The sequence below is a fragment of the Petromyzon marinus genome, chromosome 48 (assembly GCF_048934315.1).
Source record: "Petromyzon marinus isolate PM22_M1 ecotype Great Lakes invasive population chromosome 48, UKy_Petmar_22M1.pri1.0, whole genome shotgun sequence".
Lineage (NCBI taxonomy): Eukaryota > Metazoa > Chordata > Hyperoartia > Petromyzontiformes > Petromyzontidae > Petromyzon > Petromyzon marinus.
Window position 1 is genome coordinate 485981 of NC_133714.1, and position 19942 is coordinate 505922.

The window sequence follows — 19942 nt, forward strand, 5'->3', positions numbered from 1 at the left end:
CTCGATGATGATGCACATGTCTCGTAGATTTATATTTGGCAATGGATGGAATCGACCGGCCGTGGCATCATCTACCCGACGATCATCTCTGTTTCGAAGAGACTCGTCCAGATTCTTCTTGGCTCTTCAAAGTCAGGCCACAAGAGAGTTATGCCAAAAACATTCCGAGATACGAGAGATGAAATGTTGACTGCCCAGTTCGTGTAATTGTCTGCAACAGAAGTTAGACACGTTGATGCGTCATTTGTCATGGAACAGGTTGCTTGCGTCAAGGAAAGCGGTCATTAATCGCCCGCTCGGAGCTCCCCTCTAGCCACGATCCATCACCAAGAAGGATTCCAGTCTCGGCAACCTGCTGATCATGCGGCCTCCCTCTCGAGGCGTGACCTATGGGTTTTGACCTCTGTACCGTGAGGCGGGTGGGCTGCCAGACACCAGTTCACCCGGGGTACCTTCGGCAACAGGCAGAGATTTGCTACGAGAGGACACGCCGACCGCGGCTAGAGCAGAGAACTCCCGCGCCAAGGGCTGACCGGCAAAACCTCGACCAGGTAGCCAACCGTGGCAGAGCCCCTTGGGAATGCATTTAGGTTATTGAGGATATTTTGGTGCAAAACAGTTCCACGCGATAAGCCACTTCGTGGAGCTATCATTTGTGACAGCCAGGTCGCTTTTGAAAAATAAGCTCATCGCTCAGTGGGCTTTACCTGGTAAGATAAAAAACAAAGTAGTTTAGTTTTATTTGTATAGTTTGTTTCAAGTGATTTGTTTACCTTTCCAATACCTTCCACTCCTGTCATGTTGTTTGTATTGTGTGCTGTTGTAACGTTCTGACCACGTGCCCCCACTCACAGCTGTCAACCCATACGGTGTACCCTTATTCCCGTACAGGGAAATTGAGTTTTCAGGACCTTACGGCGTACAGCCGTTTCATTAGGGCAAAAACTGTTTTTGTCTATTTGTTTGTGATGGGACTATTTAGGATGAACGTTGAGATTTATTATGGCACGGGGTGACTAATAAGGTTGGAATTTGTCTGTGATAAGGTAGGGCACTGATAAGGGGTTGACAGGTATTCCTACTGAACATCTGTGAAAAGAGAGCTTTATAGCTCATCGGATTCCTCCAGTCTAAATAACTATTCTGAAAAAATTATATCTATCGTACGAAACGGTGCCACTTCCGTGCACGGTGTGTTAAGACACGAGTGGTTGGGTCTGTGTACGTGTGGTGGTGGTGGTCTTGTTGTTGTTGTGCAGAGAGACGTCCTGCTCAGCGCTCGTCCACTAAGCGCTCTCTGCCCCCCCCACTCTCCTCTAGCACCACAGGCTCGCCACTCGCTACCAAAGTTCGATTCCCGCTCACGGCCCAACGCTGGTAACGATGAATTATTTATATTCTTAGTTTTTTCGGTAAAGTCACGTTGAAGAGAAACAACAAAATAACAAAATATATATAAAACAATAAAAAATTATCACGACGTTTCGACCATAACTCAAACGGTCATCATCAGGTGTGTCGGTTTGCATAAATTTATTTTGAAAACGGCATATTTATTTATTTATATATATATATATATATAAAATAACGTTTGCGTCACGCGCAACGATTGGCAGTTTGCCCAGGACTAGTCCATCTATTTTTTGAAAAGAGGAGGGGGGAGACGAAATTTGTTTTTATGTATGCTGTCTGAAAGCCACTGTAAGCGTGAACAATCAATCAAGAACTGAAATGATTTATCAAATCTTTCCAATGATTGCTAAGATAGAATCCATCTTCTCGGTTGAAATTGTCTCTGTGCTTGTATATGTGGATAGCCTCATGAACGAATCTCTCATGGAAGCCAGATGGCTTACAAAGAACCTCCGTCTTGGAAAAGTCAATGGCATGTGAGCCTACTGAATTAGAACAATGATCTGCTACGGCCGAGGTGTTGGTCCTACCGTGTTTAAGGTCTGCTTTATGTTCACGAATGCGGTCCGAGATATGGCGTTTGGTTTCTCCAATGTAACTACTACCACAGAGGCAACTTAGTTTGTAGACACCAGGGTATTGTATGTCCGGAATCACATCTTTTACAGACGGAACCAGATCACGGATTTTATGTAATGTGTTGAAACGGACCTGGATCTTGTGTTTATTCAAGATTTTGGAGATCTTTTTTGTGATCCCAGCAATGTAGGGTAAAGTGATGGTTTTGAAAGGCTCCTCAAGAGGGTTCTTCTTCATGGTTTGAGTGATAGCTTTGCGGATTGTATAGTCGGAGTAACCATTAGCCCTAAGAGCTTGGTGTACGTGCTTGAGTTCACTGCTTATGTGTTCCTGGTCGGATATGCATTGGGCTCTATGATACAGAGTCTTGATGAGAGAATTCTTCTGTGATGGATGGTGGTGGGAATCCGGTTTCAGATAAGCATCCGTATGGGTAGCTTTCCTGTAGACAGAGTGGCTCATTGAACCATCAGGTCTCTTTTTAATTAGGACATCCAAAAAAGGTATCTTGCCATCTATTTCGACTTCCATGGTAAATCTGATGGCTGGGTGTATGGAATTGATGTGGTCGAAGAATTGGTCAAGAGCAGGCCGGCCATGTGGCCAGATGACAAAAGTGTCATCCACGTACCTCTTCCATAAGGTTGGGCGCAGAGTGGCAGTCTGGATGGCGTCAGTCTCAAATTTCTCCATGAAAATGTTAGCTATAACTGGAGAAAGGGGGGAGCCCATTGGGGTGCCCTCAGTTTGTTTGTAGAAAGTTCCATTCCAAGTGAAGTATGTATTGGTTAAACATTACATAAAATCCGTGATCTGGTTCCGTCTGTAAAAGATGTGATTCCGGACATACAATACCCTGGTGTCTACAAACTAAGTTGCCTCTGTGGTAGTAGTTACATTGGAGAAACCAAACGCCATATCTCGGACCGCATTCGTGAACATAAAGCAGACCTTAAACACGGTAGGACCAACACCTCGGCCGTAGCAGATCATTGTTCTAATTCAGTAGGCTCACATGCCATTGACTTTTCCAAGACGGAGGTTCTTTGTAAGCCATCTGGCTTCCATGAGAGATTCGTTCATGAGGCTATCCACATATACAAGCACAGAGACAATTTCAACCGAGAAGATGGATTCTATCTTAGCAATCATTGGAAAGATTTGATAAATCATTTCAGTTCTTGATTGATTGTTCACGCTTACAGTGGCTTTCAGACAGCATACATAAAAACAAATTTCGTCTCCCCCCTCCTCTTTTCAAAAAATAGATGGACTAGTCCTGGGCAAACTGCCAATCGTTGCGCGTGACGCAAACGTTATTTTTTTATATATATAAATAAATATGCCGTTTTCAAAATAAATTTATGCAAACCGACACACCTGATGATGACCGTTTGAGTTATGGTCGAAACGTCGTGAGAATTTTTTATTGTTTTATATATATTTTGTTATTTTGTTGTTTCTCTTCAACGTGACTTTACCGAAAAAACTAAGAATATGAATTACTGCAGTCACGAAAGCTTTAAATCAAAAGATGAATTATTTGTTAAGCAGTCCCGGGCCTCAAACGAGTATAAACATCGCCACTCGGGAGACATCAAGGCTGCCGGGCGTGGCGTTCGCCACCCACCCCCTCATTCTCTATGCCGGCTGTCAGAGGTGCTGCTCACTAACAGCACTTGCCCCAACAGTCTATTAAAGGCTATATGGGGGATGTTTGTCTTCATATAGAGAGCGGTGGCGCAGTGGTTAGCGCACCGCGCTACAAACCCGGCAACCCGAGTTCGATCCCCACTCACGGCCAACATCGGGGTCGAATATAATCTGAACCGGTTCTGGGCCTCCCCTAGGTCGACTCAGCCTCAACTGAGTACCCGGTGCGACGTATAAACATCGCCACTGGGGCGACAAAGGCGGCCGGGCGTGGTTGCTGGCCACCCACCCACCGGTGCACCGTGCTAGCCCGTCATAGGCGCCACTCGTCAACAGCACTCGCCCTGACTGTCTGTTGAGGCTACGCGGCGGGCGGCGGGGGATCTTTGTGTTTGTGAACCAGGAGCGAGTCGGTCGGCGCTATGGCCAGCTCCACCTGGTGGTGCCCGGCGCTGATAGTCTGCACCTACGGCTTCGTGTCTCAGCTGAGGCCGGCCGAGTCTTTCCTCATGCCCTTCCTGCTCAGCCCGGACAAGAACCTGACACGCGAGCAGGTGAGGCGTCCACAATAAATGGGGAGGCGGGGGGGGGTTAGAATAGAGCGTATATATTCTATTGTTCGCACAGACAAACAGTGCAATTAAAAACAGTTTTAAAAAGGTGATGCAGGTGAGCTTGGAAAACCCAAGAGGGCTCGTGTGAGAATCACTCCAAAAAAAACAACAATGCATATCCAAAACCGATTGATCAATCAGTGAAACAAAGCATACTAATTACGATTAAACATGTTAAAGCGTATGAACGTGTCGTTAAACCCGCCGCTGCTCGACACAGCCAACCGGCAAGGTGGTTGCATCACGTGATACTCAAAAACGTGCCAATTGGTTACCGGTACAGCGCTAAGCGGCTGCGTGTTGAGAGCGAACGCGGCGAGCTCGGACGCGCATTCCTAACGGATGGAACCGCGGTCCGGTTCGGTGAATTGTGGACGCGTGCGTGGTTCGGCGAGCGAGGGCGCGAATGGGCTGGCGAGCCGTCGGGCCGACGGGCGAGTTTCGTGCGTCGTTTGGGGAGCGCTTATGGCGAGCGATTGGGCGAACAGGGGCGAGGGTGATTTTGGCCAGTGTTTTGGGTGAGCGAGCGAGCCAGCGAGCGTGGGTCAACACCTGAGCCATTGAACATTTATTAAACTAAACTAAAACGCTTAACTGTGTTGGCAATGAAGCGTTAGACAAGAACAAATAACATAAACTCGACAGACTCATCAATAATAATACTAATACCCTTGAATTAAAAAAATAACGTGTATATTAAATATATAATAGGCATGATTGCATTGGCCCTTCTAGACGGGATATTATCCAACACTTGGCCCATTATTTTTATTTTAAAGTTATTGAGACTATTTAAGACTATTTTACCCATGCAGGTAAGGCCCCACTGGGCTACGTAGCTCTTTTCCAGAAGTGAACTGGCCATCACAAATGATAGCGCAACAAAAGTGGCTTATCACGCGGAAATGTATAGCAGCCAAATACTCTTAAACGCTTGACGTTCATTCTAAATGTGGAGGGGAAAACCGGAGGACCCAGAGAAAAATCCACGCGACCACGGGGAGAACATGCAGGCTCCAAATATACAGGCGTCAGGGTCAGGATTAAACCCACAACCTCCTGCATAAAAGGCGAGGTAGTTAACATCTCTCCTATGAGCAAGGTGGTTGAGCAGGTAAGCAGACGTGTGAGTATGGGCCTGGGTTAGGATTGTCATAACCCAAAACCTTGGACTGAAACAAGTGGAAAAAATAACAAATACCTTCACTCACCCACAATCACACAAAGCCCATTTGAAATATAGATCAATATCTGCCCCCTGTCATACATTGTATTTATAGTCACACGCGGCAGTTTTTGTTTTAGTGAACAATGATGCACGAGTGTCTTGAGCTCATACAATATAAAAAAGTTTTGCTGGCTGGCTGTCTAACTGGAGGGTGGGACGGACAGTAATACAAAAAAATTGAAATATGGTAAAAAAAACCTTTCGTAATAATAGTGAATACACTCGCACTATAGATAGAATGCAAACTATAGGAGGAAGCCCGGAATGAGCGTAGGTAAATTCCAATCACAGAATAGCACAAGTCACGAGAGCCATCGTGCGGGTAGAAGCGAGGATCTGCAGAGAGAGCTCCAGCGGAGCGTTCCTTCAGCTGGATTCAAACCACGAGCTCGTTCGATATCCGTGCCATTCTCATAGCACAGAGCCGCCATCACCAGGTCAGGGAAGGGGCGCTGCTGCCTCTCACGGTCGTAGCGAGCGGGAGCTTCGTCGTCCGTGGCGACGGTTGCTGGGTTTTTCCACCTTTCGCGAATGACGCCACGGGGTCTCCTTCACGTCCACTGTGAAGCGGACGGAGCTTGCCGTTTACGGTCGACGCACCGGACGAACCGGCGGTGCTAACCAGGGCGGCTCGAGCGGCGAACGCGCGACCGAACGGGGCGGTCCCGCGCCGGCGGTGACGGGAGCGCGAGCCTTGACGCCGCTCGTTTGTTGTTGTTGTTGTTGCTGCTGCTGCTGCCCCCGGCGGGCCCAGATCGCCAACGAGGTGATGCCGGTGCTCGTCTACTCCTACATGGCCGTGCTGGTGCCCGTCTTCCTGCTGTCCGACCTGCTGCGCTACAAGCCCATGCTGGTGCTGCAGAGCGCCAGCTTGGTGGCCGTGTGGCTGCTCCTGCTGTTCACGCAGGGCATCCTCGGCATCCAATTCGTGGAGTTCTTCTACGGCGTGAGCATGGCGGCGCGCGTGGCCTTCTCGCCGATACTCTTCGCGCTCGTGGAGACGGGCCACGTGCAGCGCGTGACGAGCGTGTCGCGCGCGGCCACCCTCCTCGGCCTCTTCAGCAGCTCCGTGCTGGGGCAGCTGTGCGTGACGGTGTGGGGGGTCTCCTACGGGACGCTCAACCGCGTCTCCCTGGGCTTCGTCTCCGTCTCCTTCCTCTTCTCGCTGTTCTTGCCGTGGCCCCGCCGCAGCCTCTTCTTCCACCGGCCCCCGCCGGGCGCCGCCGCCGTCGCCGCCGCCGGCGACGGCGGCGACGGCGACGACGGCGACGACGGGCGTCGCCCCGAGCGGGGGCCGCTCGCGAACGGCGACGCGGAGCCCGCCGGAGGGGGTGGCTCCGCCGCCGTGAGCGCCGAGGGCCGCGTCGGCCGGGCCGGGGGGAGGCGGGGACGCGGACGGGCGGCCGCCGCCACGTACCTCAAGTGGCTGCGCAGGGCGGGCCGCGCCGTCGCCTCGTCGCCCAGCCTGTGCTCGTGGTGCGCCTGGTGGGTGTTCGGCATGACCGGGTACTACATGGTCATCTACTACGTGCAGCTGCTGTGGGACGAGGTGGAGCCGTCGCGCGACAACCCCCGCGTGTACAACGGCGCCACGGAGGCGGCGTCCACCCTGCTGAGTGAGGTCGCACCACCCCCCCTCTCCCCTCAACCCCCCTCCCCCCTCAGCTAGCCTTGCACCCCTTTGTTTCAAAATCGCAATTTTTCATTTATGTTAATAAATACATAGGATCTGATGAAACAAAGTAAGTTGTAGGTTCACGTGCCCTGTGGCTTAATTTGTGCTTTCGATGATTTACTTTCGAACAAAAATCTGGCCACATCTCGCTACCCCCAGCAAGGGCATCTCGCACCCCCAGGTGGTGGGTGGGGGCACCCCCAGTGGGTGGGGGTGGGCCCTGGGCACACCCCCAGGTTAAGAAGCACTGCTCTAGAGGCTCTGCTGTAGGCGACAGAGACGCACCTTCCTGTTGGCATAAAGTTATTGATGTAGACTGGGGTCAAGAGGTCAAGAGCCATGAACCCCACCTGTCCTGTCACGTGGATACTGGGAGTCTAACGCATCAATATCTATTTGCTAACGCTCACACAATATAGGCACAGGATCTTGCGTGTTTGAATCAAATGTATCTCAACACCGTGTAGTAGAACCCCCTCCTCTCAACGGAGGGGGTTGGCTCCACGTAGCCGGCCGTTCAGTGAGTTGGTCGTCAAGCGAGGATAGGGAACGCACGTTAAAGGCTTTATGCGTTCCGATACCATTGAAAGTTACCCTTTTTCACCCAAAAAGCACACTTTACAATATTTAAACAATGGATATTAATACATAAAGATACTAACAACATTATGGAAATAATATTAAAAGAAACACGGTAAATAAATGCATTAATTTAGATATTTACTGTACCTACAACAGCCCGTGGTTAACAGGGGAATGGTCGGTAAGCGAACACATTGGGCTCTATGGAGGCACTACACTACACTATACACTACACTACTATACACCAGGGACGTGCGGTCAGGGGAGGCAGGGGAGGCAGAGCCTCACCTGTCATACTCCAATGAAAATGGCTGTTACGAAAAGTAAAAAAAAAAGAATTATCAAATTAAATAGATATTAAGATTGTTCCACTGATCTGTGTTATAAATATAATTTCTATACGATTCCAATCATTTTTAGAGTCAAAATCGCCAAATTTGCGGAGCTCCGCTGCAAATACAGGACGAGACGAGAGGTGAGGCAGCGACGAGCTCAGCCTCCCCTCTGATTGCGCAACCCCTCAGTAGCTGGATGGAGCGCAGGCAATAAGCGCGTGCCTGTTACTATCTCAGTATGTCACCAATGTAATGTTTGTAGACCCCTTCATTTCATGTCCTCGCCTTCCATACTCCAGGTAACTAATTTCACGTATGTGTATAAAGATATTTAGGCTCGCTGGTCTCGTCATGAAACTGCAATGAAAAAGCACCAGGGGAGGCAGCTATCACATCTGCCTCACTGAGGGGGACGTGTCTAACACGCTGCGGGGGACGTGTCTAACACGCCCCCTCAGTGAGGACACGCCCCCTTAGTGATGCCACGCCCCCCTCCGTGAGGCCACGCCCCCCTCAGTGTGTGAATCTGGGTCTGACACTAGCCAGTGCATCCCCAGCCATCGACCTCACCGCACATCACTGCTTTACACTACTATATACACTACTTGACACTACACTACTATACACTACATTATACACTACTATACACTACACTACTATACACTACACTACTATACACTACACTACTATACACTACACTATACACTACACTACTATACACTACTATACACTACACTATACACTACACTATACACTACTATACACTACACTACTATACACTACACACTACTATACACTACTATACACTACACTATACACTACACTATACACTACTATACACTACACTACTATACACTCCACTATACACTACTATACACTACACTATACTACATTATACACTACTATACACTACACTATACACTACACTATACACTACACTATACACTACACATTGGGCTCAATGGAGGCCTGCCGTTAAACGATGAACAGGGTTGGTCGTTAAGAGGGGTTCTCCTGTATATGCAAATGCTATTCTCATGTTACATCATTTCAGGCAAACGGCGAAAGCAAAACTCTACAAGGAGAGCGATACAGAAGACGAGATGGTAGAAACAAGATTCTGGATCAACGTTCGAATCAAAGAGCAGGACCCTGAATCACAATGATTAATCGAATTGCCAGTGGGGTTTTTGAACCTCCATAGAGAGATAATTAACCATTCGCGCCATTAGCGGAGGGTAAAAGTAACAATGGCTAAGCCGACATCCCCCTCCACGTGTCCCGTGTCATCAGGGTTCGGTCCTCACGTGAGCCGAGGCCCGTTCCGGGCAGAGTCCCTGCTGAAGCCTGGGACCGGAGCTCCGTGCGTGGTCCTGCCCTGACCTCCCCGTGCCCCTTGCCCTGCCCGTCATCAACCTTCAAGCACACAACGGGATGAGCCTGCGTGGCTCTCCACCCCCACCCTGCACCTGAACTTTTCCTCCGCTGTGGAACCACCCTGGGGGTACTCATTGGTTTTTTCGGTAAAGTCACGTATGTAGAAATACCATAAAATTATATTAAAATAAATCAATTACAGGGAAGTTACCTTTACAATTCTGTCCTAAACTGATTGTGCCCCTTGCTCTCTTCGGCCCCTCCCCCCACTGCTTATTTTAAGCCTCTGTCTGTTCACCCCGCCGGCCCTTTTTATTGCTTCTCTGTCCGTCTTTCCCCTTATTGCCTCTTGGTGTCCCTGTACATGTATTTCTGCTGACTTGTACCTCGTATTTGTTCACTCTGTCTATGCTGGTATGTTCAATCCAGAGGATGAACACGAAATTTAGCACTCTTCTGAAATTCGTGGTCCGCCAGGCAAGTGTATAACTGTGTTGTTGGCCTGACTGGTTTTGCATCACGTAAATTTTTCTTAGGTTTGTTGAATTCTCGTCTCTCATCTTGTTGTATTTACCTCCATGCAGTTTGGCGCTCTCTATGTGTTGCGTTGAAGTCACCCTATATGCTCCCTCGCTGTTTGTTTTTTACACCTGATGAAGATCGCTTGTGTTGCGGTCGAAACGTCGTGATTGATTTATTTTAATATAATTTTATGGTATTTCTACATACGTGACTTTACCGAAAAAACCAATGAGTAATTTATGCAGTCACGAAAGCTTTAATTCTTTATTAACACCCTGGGGTGGTTTGTCGGTCAGCACCATGCGCAGTCTCGTGCGGGGAAGCTCAACGTGGCGGTGCCGGGCTATCTGGTCTCGACACAGATCGATCCCTGCCACCCGACAGGCAGATGCCGATGTTCGTGACTGGTCCTGGGTTTTGCTGCGATGTTCACAGGAGGACACATCCCGACGATATTTGCGGGACACGATCGCTGGCTCGGCCGAACGACGTTCCGTTTCGGTTTCAAGGTTATTTCGAAGTTCCCTGTGAGCCAAGGAGCTCTTAAATCGGCGTTTCATCGACAAAAAACAACACCGCCGCTTCTCTGACAAACGCATCAGAGTAAAATAAACGAAGGATAAACAATGAGAGATAAGGGAAATTACAAAAATAGCTTGCAAGTCATAATCGCAATATGAAGATTATCTTTTTTGAAAGAAAATTTAAGTGAAATATATAAATGACCATCAAATACCATGCTGTATCTCTGAAGAAAATACAAATTTAAATCTGCCAAAGTAATTATAATGCAGATACATTCTCAACGACGATAGCATTACAGTGGAGGGGAGGGGTAGGAGAGGTGGGAAGCGTGTGTCTTCGTGTGTGTCTGTGTGTGTGTATATAGGCCTTCATTGGTGCTCGCTAACAGCACTTGCCCCTACAGTCTGTTAAGGCTACACGGGGGATCTTTGTATATGAGGTTGTGTCTGCCTGTGTGTCTGTGGTGGTGGGTGTACACCCAGGACCCCATTCCAACCTAAAGTGGCCTGGTCTCAGTTATCTGATGAAAGTTGCAAGCGAGAATTTCATCATCGCCTGCGGCTGGGGTTGGCATCGTCCCCCACTCCTCCGGAGGTCGAGGGTAAATGGGCGAGGTTTAGGAATGTCACTCGTCCAGCTGCATTGACTGCTTTGGGTACGCGGTCCAGACCTCCCCAGAGACCCTGGCTGACAGAGGAGGTATTCAGGATAGTTGAGAAAAAGCGACAGGCCCACTGTCATCGGCTACAGAATCCCACGTCAGAGAATGGAGGAGGCTTACCGCAGCCTTCACTCGGAGGTTCTGAGAGCCGTGAGTCGCTGCAAGGATGGGTGGTCGTGGGTTGCTGAGGAGATGGAGTCTGCCTCAGTGGCCCACGATCACAAATCTCTATTTAACTCCATCAAAAAGGTAACCTGCAGCGCCACAACTATTACCATCCTTAGGGGAAAAAACGGTGATCCAATCTCCGACCCCCAGGAACAGGTTTGCAGATTTGCTGAGCATTTTTGTGAGGTCCTGGGGGAGGGAAAATCCCTCAGCCAGGAAAACATCGTGGCACAAAGTGAGGATGACCCTGCTGAGGCTGCGGTGCCTCAAATATTGGAAGAAGTCACCCCCTGTGAGTGGCTGGCTGAAGTGCCATCTGTTGAGGAAGTACTGAAGGTGATCCGGAGTCTGAGACCAGGAAAGGCAGCGGGCAGAGATGATCTCCCAAGCGAAATGCTGAGGGAGGGTGGCGTTTGTGCACAGACTGCCCTATATGACATCATAACAACAGTCTGGACCACTGGACGGGTTCCGCAGGATTGGAAGGATGCCCTGGTAGTCCCCCTCTTTAAGAAGGGGGACCGCACAGACTGTAACAACTACAGGGGCATCTCACTCCTCAGTGTGCCGGGAATGGTCCTGGCAAGGATTATTCAACATTGCCTTGCCAGGCACGCTGAGGAGAGGCTTGCGGAGCCCCAAATGCGGTTTCAGGAAAGGGCGGTCCTGCACAGATGCCATATTTTCTGTCTGTCTGCTACAGCAGAGGTGTAGGTAATTCCAGCAAGACCTACATCTCTGCTTTATTGACCTGGTCAAGGCCTATGATACCATCAGTAGGCCTGGGCTCTGGGTTGTTCGTCGTGCTTTTGGAGTACCTGACCCTCTGCTCATGATCATTAAGGACCTTCATGATGGTGAGCGAGCCCGCGTAAAACTACGTGGCCGGGAGTCGGAGCCCTTCCCTGTACACCTTGGGGTGCGACAGGGATGTCCTCTGGCTCCCACATTATTTAACATCTATTTTGACCACGTAGTTCGTGAAGCCTTCAATAGCTGTACCGGGGGAATCTCCATATGGTACAGATATAATGGGAGGCTGATCGATGCCCGGGTGCGGTCAAGGGATGGCTCCCTATTGCTTAACCACGTTATGTATGCCGATGATTTGGTAATAGCTGCTCATTCAGAGGAGGAGTTAGAGACGCTGCTGCTGAGACTGGAGCGTGCCACTAAGAGATGGGGCCTTACCATCAGCCCCACCATAACGAAGCACTTGCCTGGGTATTTTGTACCATCGGACACTCCACCCTCACAACTCCCAATCGGTGATGGGGCAGTTGTGGAGAGAGTGGAGAGTTTCCCATACCTGGGCAATGTGCTTATGACCGGCTCCAGTTTAACAGCAGAGGTCTCACTCCGAATCAGTCGAGCGGCAATATCTTTTCATCAGTTGCGTAACGCTGTGTGGAAGCTACCTGGTCTGTCGCTCCGCACTAAGCTTCAGGTCTTCTCGGCCACGGTCATTCCCTCCCTTCTCTATGCTTGCCAAATGTGGACCCCCCTAATGGAACATCTTTGCCGGTTAGAAACATTTAGGCTAGCCTGGGTTTAACCAGGCTGGATTGTGTGAGCTCACAAATCCTGGAAAGATCTGGGCAAGGTCCCATCGGTGAGCTCCTCCGGCAGGCAAGACTGCGTTGGCTGGGTCATGTACACACACACATGCCCAGCCACCACATGCCGAAACAGCTTTTGTTCGGCCGGATCGAGGGGGCTAAATGGGCGTGGCACGGGCTAGAGAAGAGATGGAGTGATGTGGTACAGGAGGACGTGGAGCTGAATGGACTTGCCGATGACTGGTACCAGCGGTGTCAAGATCGGCCTCTGTGGAGGAGGTTCGTGAAGGACGCTACTGGGCAGTTGGAGGCAGTCGCCCTCCAACAACAACGGAGGGCGGAGAAGTGACGCTCACAACAACGACCGGAGCGCCGGGTGGCTAAAGCACAGCAGGTTGGCACAGTAGGGGGCACAGGTGGTGCATCAGCCAGTCATCTCAGTCATCTTAGTCAGTCGACCCGTGGCACTTGGGTCTGCCCCGTGACCTCCTGCCCGCGGGCGTTCGACACTTCACGTGGCCTCAAGTTGCACATGTCCTGGCACAAGCGTCGTGGTGACGTCACCGCCACTTCGTGGCGAATGGCGGTTGTTGTTGTTGTGTATGAGGTTGTGTCTGCGTGTGTGTCTGTGTGTATATAAGGTGGTGTCTGCGTGTGTGCGTGTGTGCGGGTGGCAAGGTGCGCTGGCGTCGCTGGCCGTGGGCTTCCTGCGCGTGCGCTGGGCCGTGTGGGGGGAGCTGCTGCTCGGCGTGGTGGTGGCGCTGGAGGCGGCGCTGCTCTACGCCATGAACGTCACGCGCAGCATCTGGCTGTGCTACGCCGCCTACGTGCTCTTCCGCACGGTGCACCAGCTCCTGCTCACCGTCGCCACGTACGGGAAGCGCCGCGAACACCGCCGCCCCCCCCCCCCCCGCCCAGACGTGACGGCCGGCGCTGCGATCCGGCGGTCGTGGAGGAGGCGAGGAGGAGGGTTGGCGGATCGCAAACCGATTCCTAAAACTCCCTGCCTGCCCGCCCGTGGTTGCCGAAGTCGCCGGCTTCGTGGCCAGGGTGCGATGGCGGTGGGGTGCTCCCGATTTCCTCCCACGTGTACGGCACAAACAGTCGCCAAACATCCCAATATATACAGGGCCACGGAGCTTGGGCAAAGTTGACGACGATTCCGGCTGCCTTCCCGCTTGCCTGGGGTTGCCCGCTCCTCTGCGTGAAAACTGGGCACGTTACAAATTATACGCACAGCACGCGAATTCGATTGTGCACGGGTAAAAAAATAAACGCTCGACACGTTCAGGTGTAGCAGCCTGGACTGCGGTCTACGTCAACGAGACACGTCTGGGCCCTGCCGTCGAACATCCCGGGTTCAACCTTCCAATGGTCGACCGTCGACCGAATCGGGAGCGGGCCACGAGGCCGATGCAGCAACCCGATTCCACAGATGGCACCATCGAAGATTGCGCGGCCACCGATTCCAAACGGTCGGCACACATCGTCAACGGCTGCTGTCTTCGCTCCTTCAAAGCGGACGATTACAGATGCGGTTTTAGATGTTGTTATCCACCCAGTTGTCTGGTTCAGAAGCAGAGTGGATCTCATCCGTTCCTCCTCTAGATGAGTGAAGACGGCTTCGGCAGAGTGTTTACCATGCGGTCGATGGTTTGGCATTCTCGACCGCGCCACTCACAGGCCGCCGAATCTTTGATGGCGTCATTTTATTGTGGCATCGAGTGGTCGCATCGGCCGCAAGGCCCCCACCCCCCGGTCCCGATTCGGTTGATGGTCGACCGATGACGGCGTGGAAGGTCGCGACCGGGGAGGGGTGGGGGGGGGAGTTCGACCGGTAGGGTCGCCGTACGAGAGACGTTGACTTTGTTTTGACGTTCCGCCGCGGTCCGGGCTCTCTCCTCCGGCCTTCTCTTGCGTCCGTGGCGTGGGAGCGAGGCCGCCGCCGTGATCCGGCGAGGGGGTGGCGTGATTCGAGGCGAACGGGCGTCGCGTGCGGTCTCGCGCAGGTTCCAGATCGGCAAGGAGCTGACGCGTGAGTGCAGCGCGCTGGTGTTCGGGGTGAGCACGTTCCTCGCCACCGTGCTGCAGACCATCATGACGCTCGTCGTGTGCGACAAGCTCGGCCCCCTCTCGCTTTCCGTGCACGACCAGGTGAGGTGGCAACGCGTAGCCCCGGCGGGGAAATGGGGCTCGGCTCGGCACCCGCTAGCGGTCCACCACCTCGCTAACCGCGAGTCCACCACCCCGCTAACCGCGAGTCCACCACCCTAACCCCGAGTCCACCACACTAACCCCGAGTCCACCACACTAACCCCGAGTTCACCTCACTAACCCCGAGTCCACCACACTAACCCCGAGTCCACCACACTAACCCCGAGTCCACCACACTAACCCCGAGTCCACCACACTAACCCCGAGTCTACCACACTAACCCCGAGTCCACCACCCTAACCCGAGTCTACCACACTAACCCCGAGTCCACCACCCTAACCCCGAATCCACCAGACTAACTGTGAGTCCACCACACTCACTGTCAATCCACCACTCCACATTAATCCACCTTCTTTCACAGCCGGATCTACAGTGCTCAGTGGTCGACCCCGGTGGTTGCAGTTGCTGCGCTGTAGCACTCCCTTGACTCTCCCCTCCTCATTCTCTCAGTTCGCACCCCTTCACTTTGTTTTCCCCTCTCACTGCCCTCCCTCCTGTCTCTGCTCTCTCCGCTCCCTCTCTCTCTTACTGCCCTCCCTCCTGTCTCTGCTCTCCCCGCTCCCTCTCTCTTCCCTCCCTCTCCCCCCCAACCCCCCCACCGCCACGCTCTCTCCGTCGCCCGTGCCCGTCATGCGCCGCGTGTCTGCGCACCGCGTGCCTGACGAGCGCAGTTCTACGTCTACTGCGGCTACTTCGTCGTGCTGGCTGTGGCGTTCCTGTGCCGCGCCGCGTTCACCTTCGTCAGGCGACGGCGCTCGGGCAAGGGAGCGGACCCCTTCACCTCCGACCTCGTCGCCTCCGACCTCGTCACCTCCGACCCCGTATCCCCCGACCCCGTATCCCCCGACCCCATCAATCCCGACATCATCACCTCCGACCCCATCACCCCCAAACCCATCGCATCCGATCCCATCGCCCCCAAACCCATCGCCTCCGACCCCGTCACCTCCGACCCCGTCACCTCCGACCCCGTCGCCCCCGACCCCGTCACCCCATACCCAACCACCACCGTTGACCCCGCCACCTCCTAACCCATCGCTCCCGACCCCATCGCTCCCGACACTGTGAACCGGGAATCGCGTCGCAGTCCCACCGCGTGCCCAGCGGCAGTGTGGGGGGGGTTGTGAGTGCGAGGACCTTCGCCGGTTGTTCGGGGTTCAGATCGACCTTGTGTCCTTGCTGTGAGCACTTTTAACTCGACACCGGCAGCAGCAGCAGCTGCTGCTGCGACTGCTCCACCACTTGGGCGGGGAGTCCACCTTTTAGCATCCTTTGCTAGGAACCTTACATTGTACACGTGTATAAAAATGCGTGCGTGTATATATTTATGTAAACCAACATATACATAAATAACATATGTGAATGTTTGAGAAGTCATCATGGCCAGCCACTCGTCCCATCGTGGTGGACAGGAGATTTCAGGTTTTAGCCACACGGTTAAAATCTTCTTCTAAAAATTTGGCGACAAATCCCAAAGTTTTGGCTTTCGTCCGCGTCCCCCTCACGGACGTTGAGAGTCAACGCCAACCGCGGGGGGCGCGTCGCGCAATTGACCGAATTGACGAGTTGGAGGGACGCGGATTTTATTTTTCATTTTCCGAGCTGCCGTGTAAATCATGCCGCCCACTTAAGATGCCACTCACTGTTACCGTCACAGCAGCGGCAAGTAACGCATGGAACCGCGACTGGAGTAGCGTGACGATGCGTTGAAGGGAAGCTAATCGTCGTGGCTGTGAGACTCAAGTGTACATCTAATCACGTGGTGGGTGGTGAATCATTGCTAACGTAGTAACACCCGACACAGCAGTCTTCAACATTTGGGAGTATGTTTTTCTTTCCAGCACGAGACACCCGCGGGGTCTTCAAGGATTCCCTTCACCCCAAGCGTCTCGGGCTCTCGCGTTCCCCCCCCCCTCCACCTTTATATCCCTCAAGCCCCCTTTCTCGAAGGTTCCTTGACCCACTTTCTCTCCAGCCAATCACCTTCCCGCTCTCCTTAAACGAACTCCCTGTCAATCATCTTCCGTCACCCGCTCTTTTCCATTTTAGTATTTGTGTAAGTAGTGATAGTATTGTAGTGTATAGCAGTGCAGTGTACAATAGTGTAGTGTATAGTGTAGTGTTTATCATACCTGTCAAGCCCTTATCAGTGCCCTACCTTATTACAGACCTATTCAGACTTTATTGGTCACCCTGTGCCCCTTATAAATCTCAACGTTCATCCTAAAAAAGTCCCATCGCAAGGGAGAAACGCAGACAAATAGACAGAAATTATGTTACGGCTCTACGCCGTATTCACCTGAAAACTCAAATTCCCTGAACAAGAATACGGGGTAAACCGTACGGGTTGACAGCGATGCATCATTTCTCCTCCAATCCCTTCCAATTTCCCTGCCTCTAACCACAATCCCCTTTCAGGCCTGTTGGATACCGATCGGAGGGGCACGTTTTTTTTTACTTTGCTGATTATCCGTACCACGCGGTGCTCCACCACGCCAGGTGAGCATCGTCCGTAGCAATACAATGTCCACGCTCGCGTTTACCGGTGGACTTTTAATTGAGTCGCGCATGAGACGATTATAGACGATTATACGATTGCACAGTTTTTACACTTTGAATTTTTTTTTACGAACTCGGCACTGTGGCTCAGAATGCAGCACTGTACTGCATTACGCAACACTGTGCCGTCTGTGCTCGTTCTCGAAACGAGAGAGCAAACACAAAAACGCGTGACTCGATTTTGGTAATGGGGGCTCGTAATGGCCAATTCTGATCACCGACGTCCAGAGTCCAAGGCTGAAATCTTGGGCTCCCGTCCCCCCCGAGATTAAAACGAGGCCCTCGTGATCAGCGATTTTTCTGGCCTCACTCTGTGCGCCGATGACTCCGAGCGAAAGAACAATCAAACTACTCTTTTTGCACCCAATTCCTGCGGCCCACGTGCAATTGGAGGCATCTCGAGGCCTCTGTCGGCGTACGGTCACCGCGCGGTCACCGCGCGGTCACCGCGCGGTGACCGCGCGGTCACCGCGCGGTCACCGCGCGGTCACCGCGCGGTCCTTCATAATGCCGCGGGCATTTCTGCTGGCCGTGAGCTTCGCGTAGATATTCCTCGTTCAGCACCATTGACGCAAGCGGCGTGCGCTCTTCTTAATTCCTTGGGCCATGGCGAGGCGAGAGATGTGAGCGGCACATTCTGCCCGCTTCCCCGAGGTTTCTCTCTCCGTGCCTCTGCTGTCCAACTGGCCGCCTTCCGACCCCGGTGGGGCATTGCCGGTTGGGTTTGCGGTGCTTATTTTGACAATGAGACTCGAGCCAACTTGGAAAAAAATGCACGTCAATAAATACCGACCCCCTCCCCCAAGATACAAAAAAAACACAGTGGTGGCATGGTGGCATGCTGTCAACAGCTGTGCGAACGACGCATCCTTTGGTGCGTAGAGAATCTGTCAAATCAAGAGAATCGAAATAAAACCAAAGTATATTTTCTTCAACCCAACTGGAAGTAATAATGCACCAAAACGCCACCTCCGCTTTACGTCGCTGACGCGTTCCTGAAATGCGTGACGACTATCGAAGCGATTTACTCGGGTGGTGGTGGTGCTGGAGGCGACGGATAACGAGAAAGGATGAACGACGCCTTAGAGCGACGTGAGCGAGCGAGCGTGTGGGAGGGGGTTGAGGTGACGCAGCTCGGGTGGCGGTCTGACGACTTGTTCGCGAAACGACGTTTAACGGGGTGGTGAGAGACATACATCGTGGCTTTGCTGTGCGCACAAATGTGAATGTCTTAGCAATGCAAGGAGTGTTTTCTCACGTTTTAAACTTGTGAAAGCTCCCGCCGAGTTTTATTTTAAATAAAACACACGTGTAATTAGCCAGTGTGGATGGCATGGGGTTGCTCACGGGTGAATGCAGTGGACGTTTCTGCAAGGCGCGTGTAAAATTAGCGAGGGCAGGAGGCTGCTTCGCGCAGGAGTGGTGGAGACATTGGCCAAAGTGCAACGTAACAACACCGCCACGCGATATTGATGTCAACTTGTTAACGCGCCGCGCGGTATTCGCTAACTCGCGTGGGGAGGGAGCGACTCGCGAGGAACCGCGGACCAGCGGGAAGGCAGCCGCGCTGCGAGCTCCCGCCAACGATTGCCCAAGCTCTGAGGTCCTCTGTCTATTAAGGTTTTATCGGGAACGTAATGGGTGTTTTAAACACGTGCGAATGTGGAAGAAACCAGAGCACCTGGAGAAAGTCCACGCGTGTGAGGGGGAAACGCTGTATCCCGTGCAGACGGAACGGGGAGTCCGCGTGTTTGCTCTCCACCGCCTTCTCCTGGCGAGACAGAGTTGCGGCTCCTCTACACGCACGGGAAGGGAGTTTCACGACTTCTGCGCGGTGATCCACAAACCCTCGCTGCCTCCAGTGAGTGATTCCAGGCAGCCACGTACATCGCCACCACCACCAGCACGTGGAACGAGTGCTCCATTTGTGAGTGTGTACGTCTCTCTGTAGAGTCTCTCTTGTCAGTAAAAAAAAACATCACGGGATTATTTTCAAGAGGGCACTGCACTGGGGTGTTTGGCGAATGTCCATGAATGGCTTCCACGAGGGAGGTGATTTGGAAAAGTCACGCACGCACGTGACAGGATGGCACTGGAAGCTCCATACAGATGGATTCAGTGAACGGGTAGACGCAACGGAGTGAGTGGACCCCAATTGTCTGAACTTGCGCCCACCGCTGCACTAGCAATCTGGTGTGACCCTGCAGTAGATTCCTGGGGCTGCAACACTCCTGGCTTGCACTGGCGGTCACTCTAAACTAAAACTAAACTGCTATGT

General features: G+C 52.2%; 1 protein-coding gene and 1 long non-coding RNA gene across 3 annotated transcripts in view; one reads left to right on the forward strand and one right to left on the reverse strand.

Moving 5' to 3' along the window:
- The window catches only part of SLC19A1 (solute carrier family 19 member 1), a 28979-nt gene extending 9997 nt beyond the window's left edge, over window positions 1-18982 (forward strand). For both annotated transcript variants that reach the window (XM_076074427.1, XM_032972240.2), the window contains exons 3-7: window positions 4049-4199; window positions 6242-7103; window positions 13570-13762; window positions 14901-15045; window positions 15777-18982. In XM_076074427.1, coding sequence (XP_075930542.1) covers window positions 4049-4199; window positions 6242-7103; window positions 13570-13762; window positions 14901-15045; window positions 15777-16136 — 1711 coding nt within the window. In that variant the 3' untranslated portion in view covers window positions 16137-18982. The remainder of the gene's footprint in view (window positions 1-4048; window positions 4200-6241; window positions 7104-13569; window positions 13763-14900; window positions 15046-15776) is intronic.
- The window catches only part of LOC142931065 (uncharacterized), a 47072-nt gene that overhangs the window by 25513 nt on the left and 1617 nt on the right, over window positions 1-19942 (reverse strand). The gene's annotated exons all lie outside the window — the stretch shown is intronic.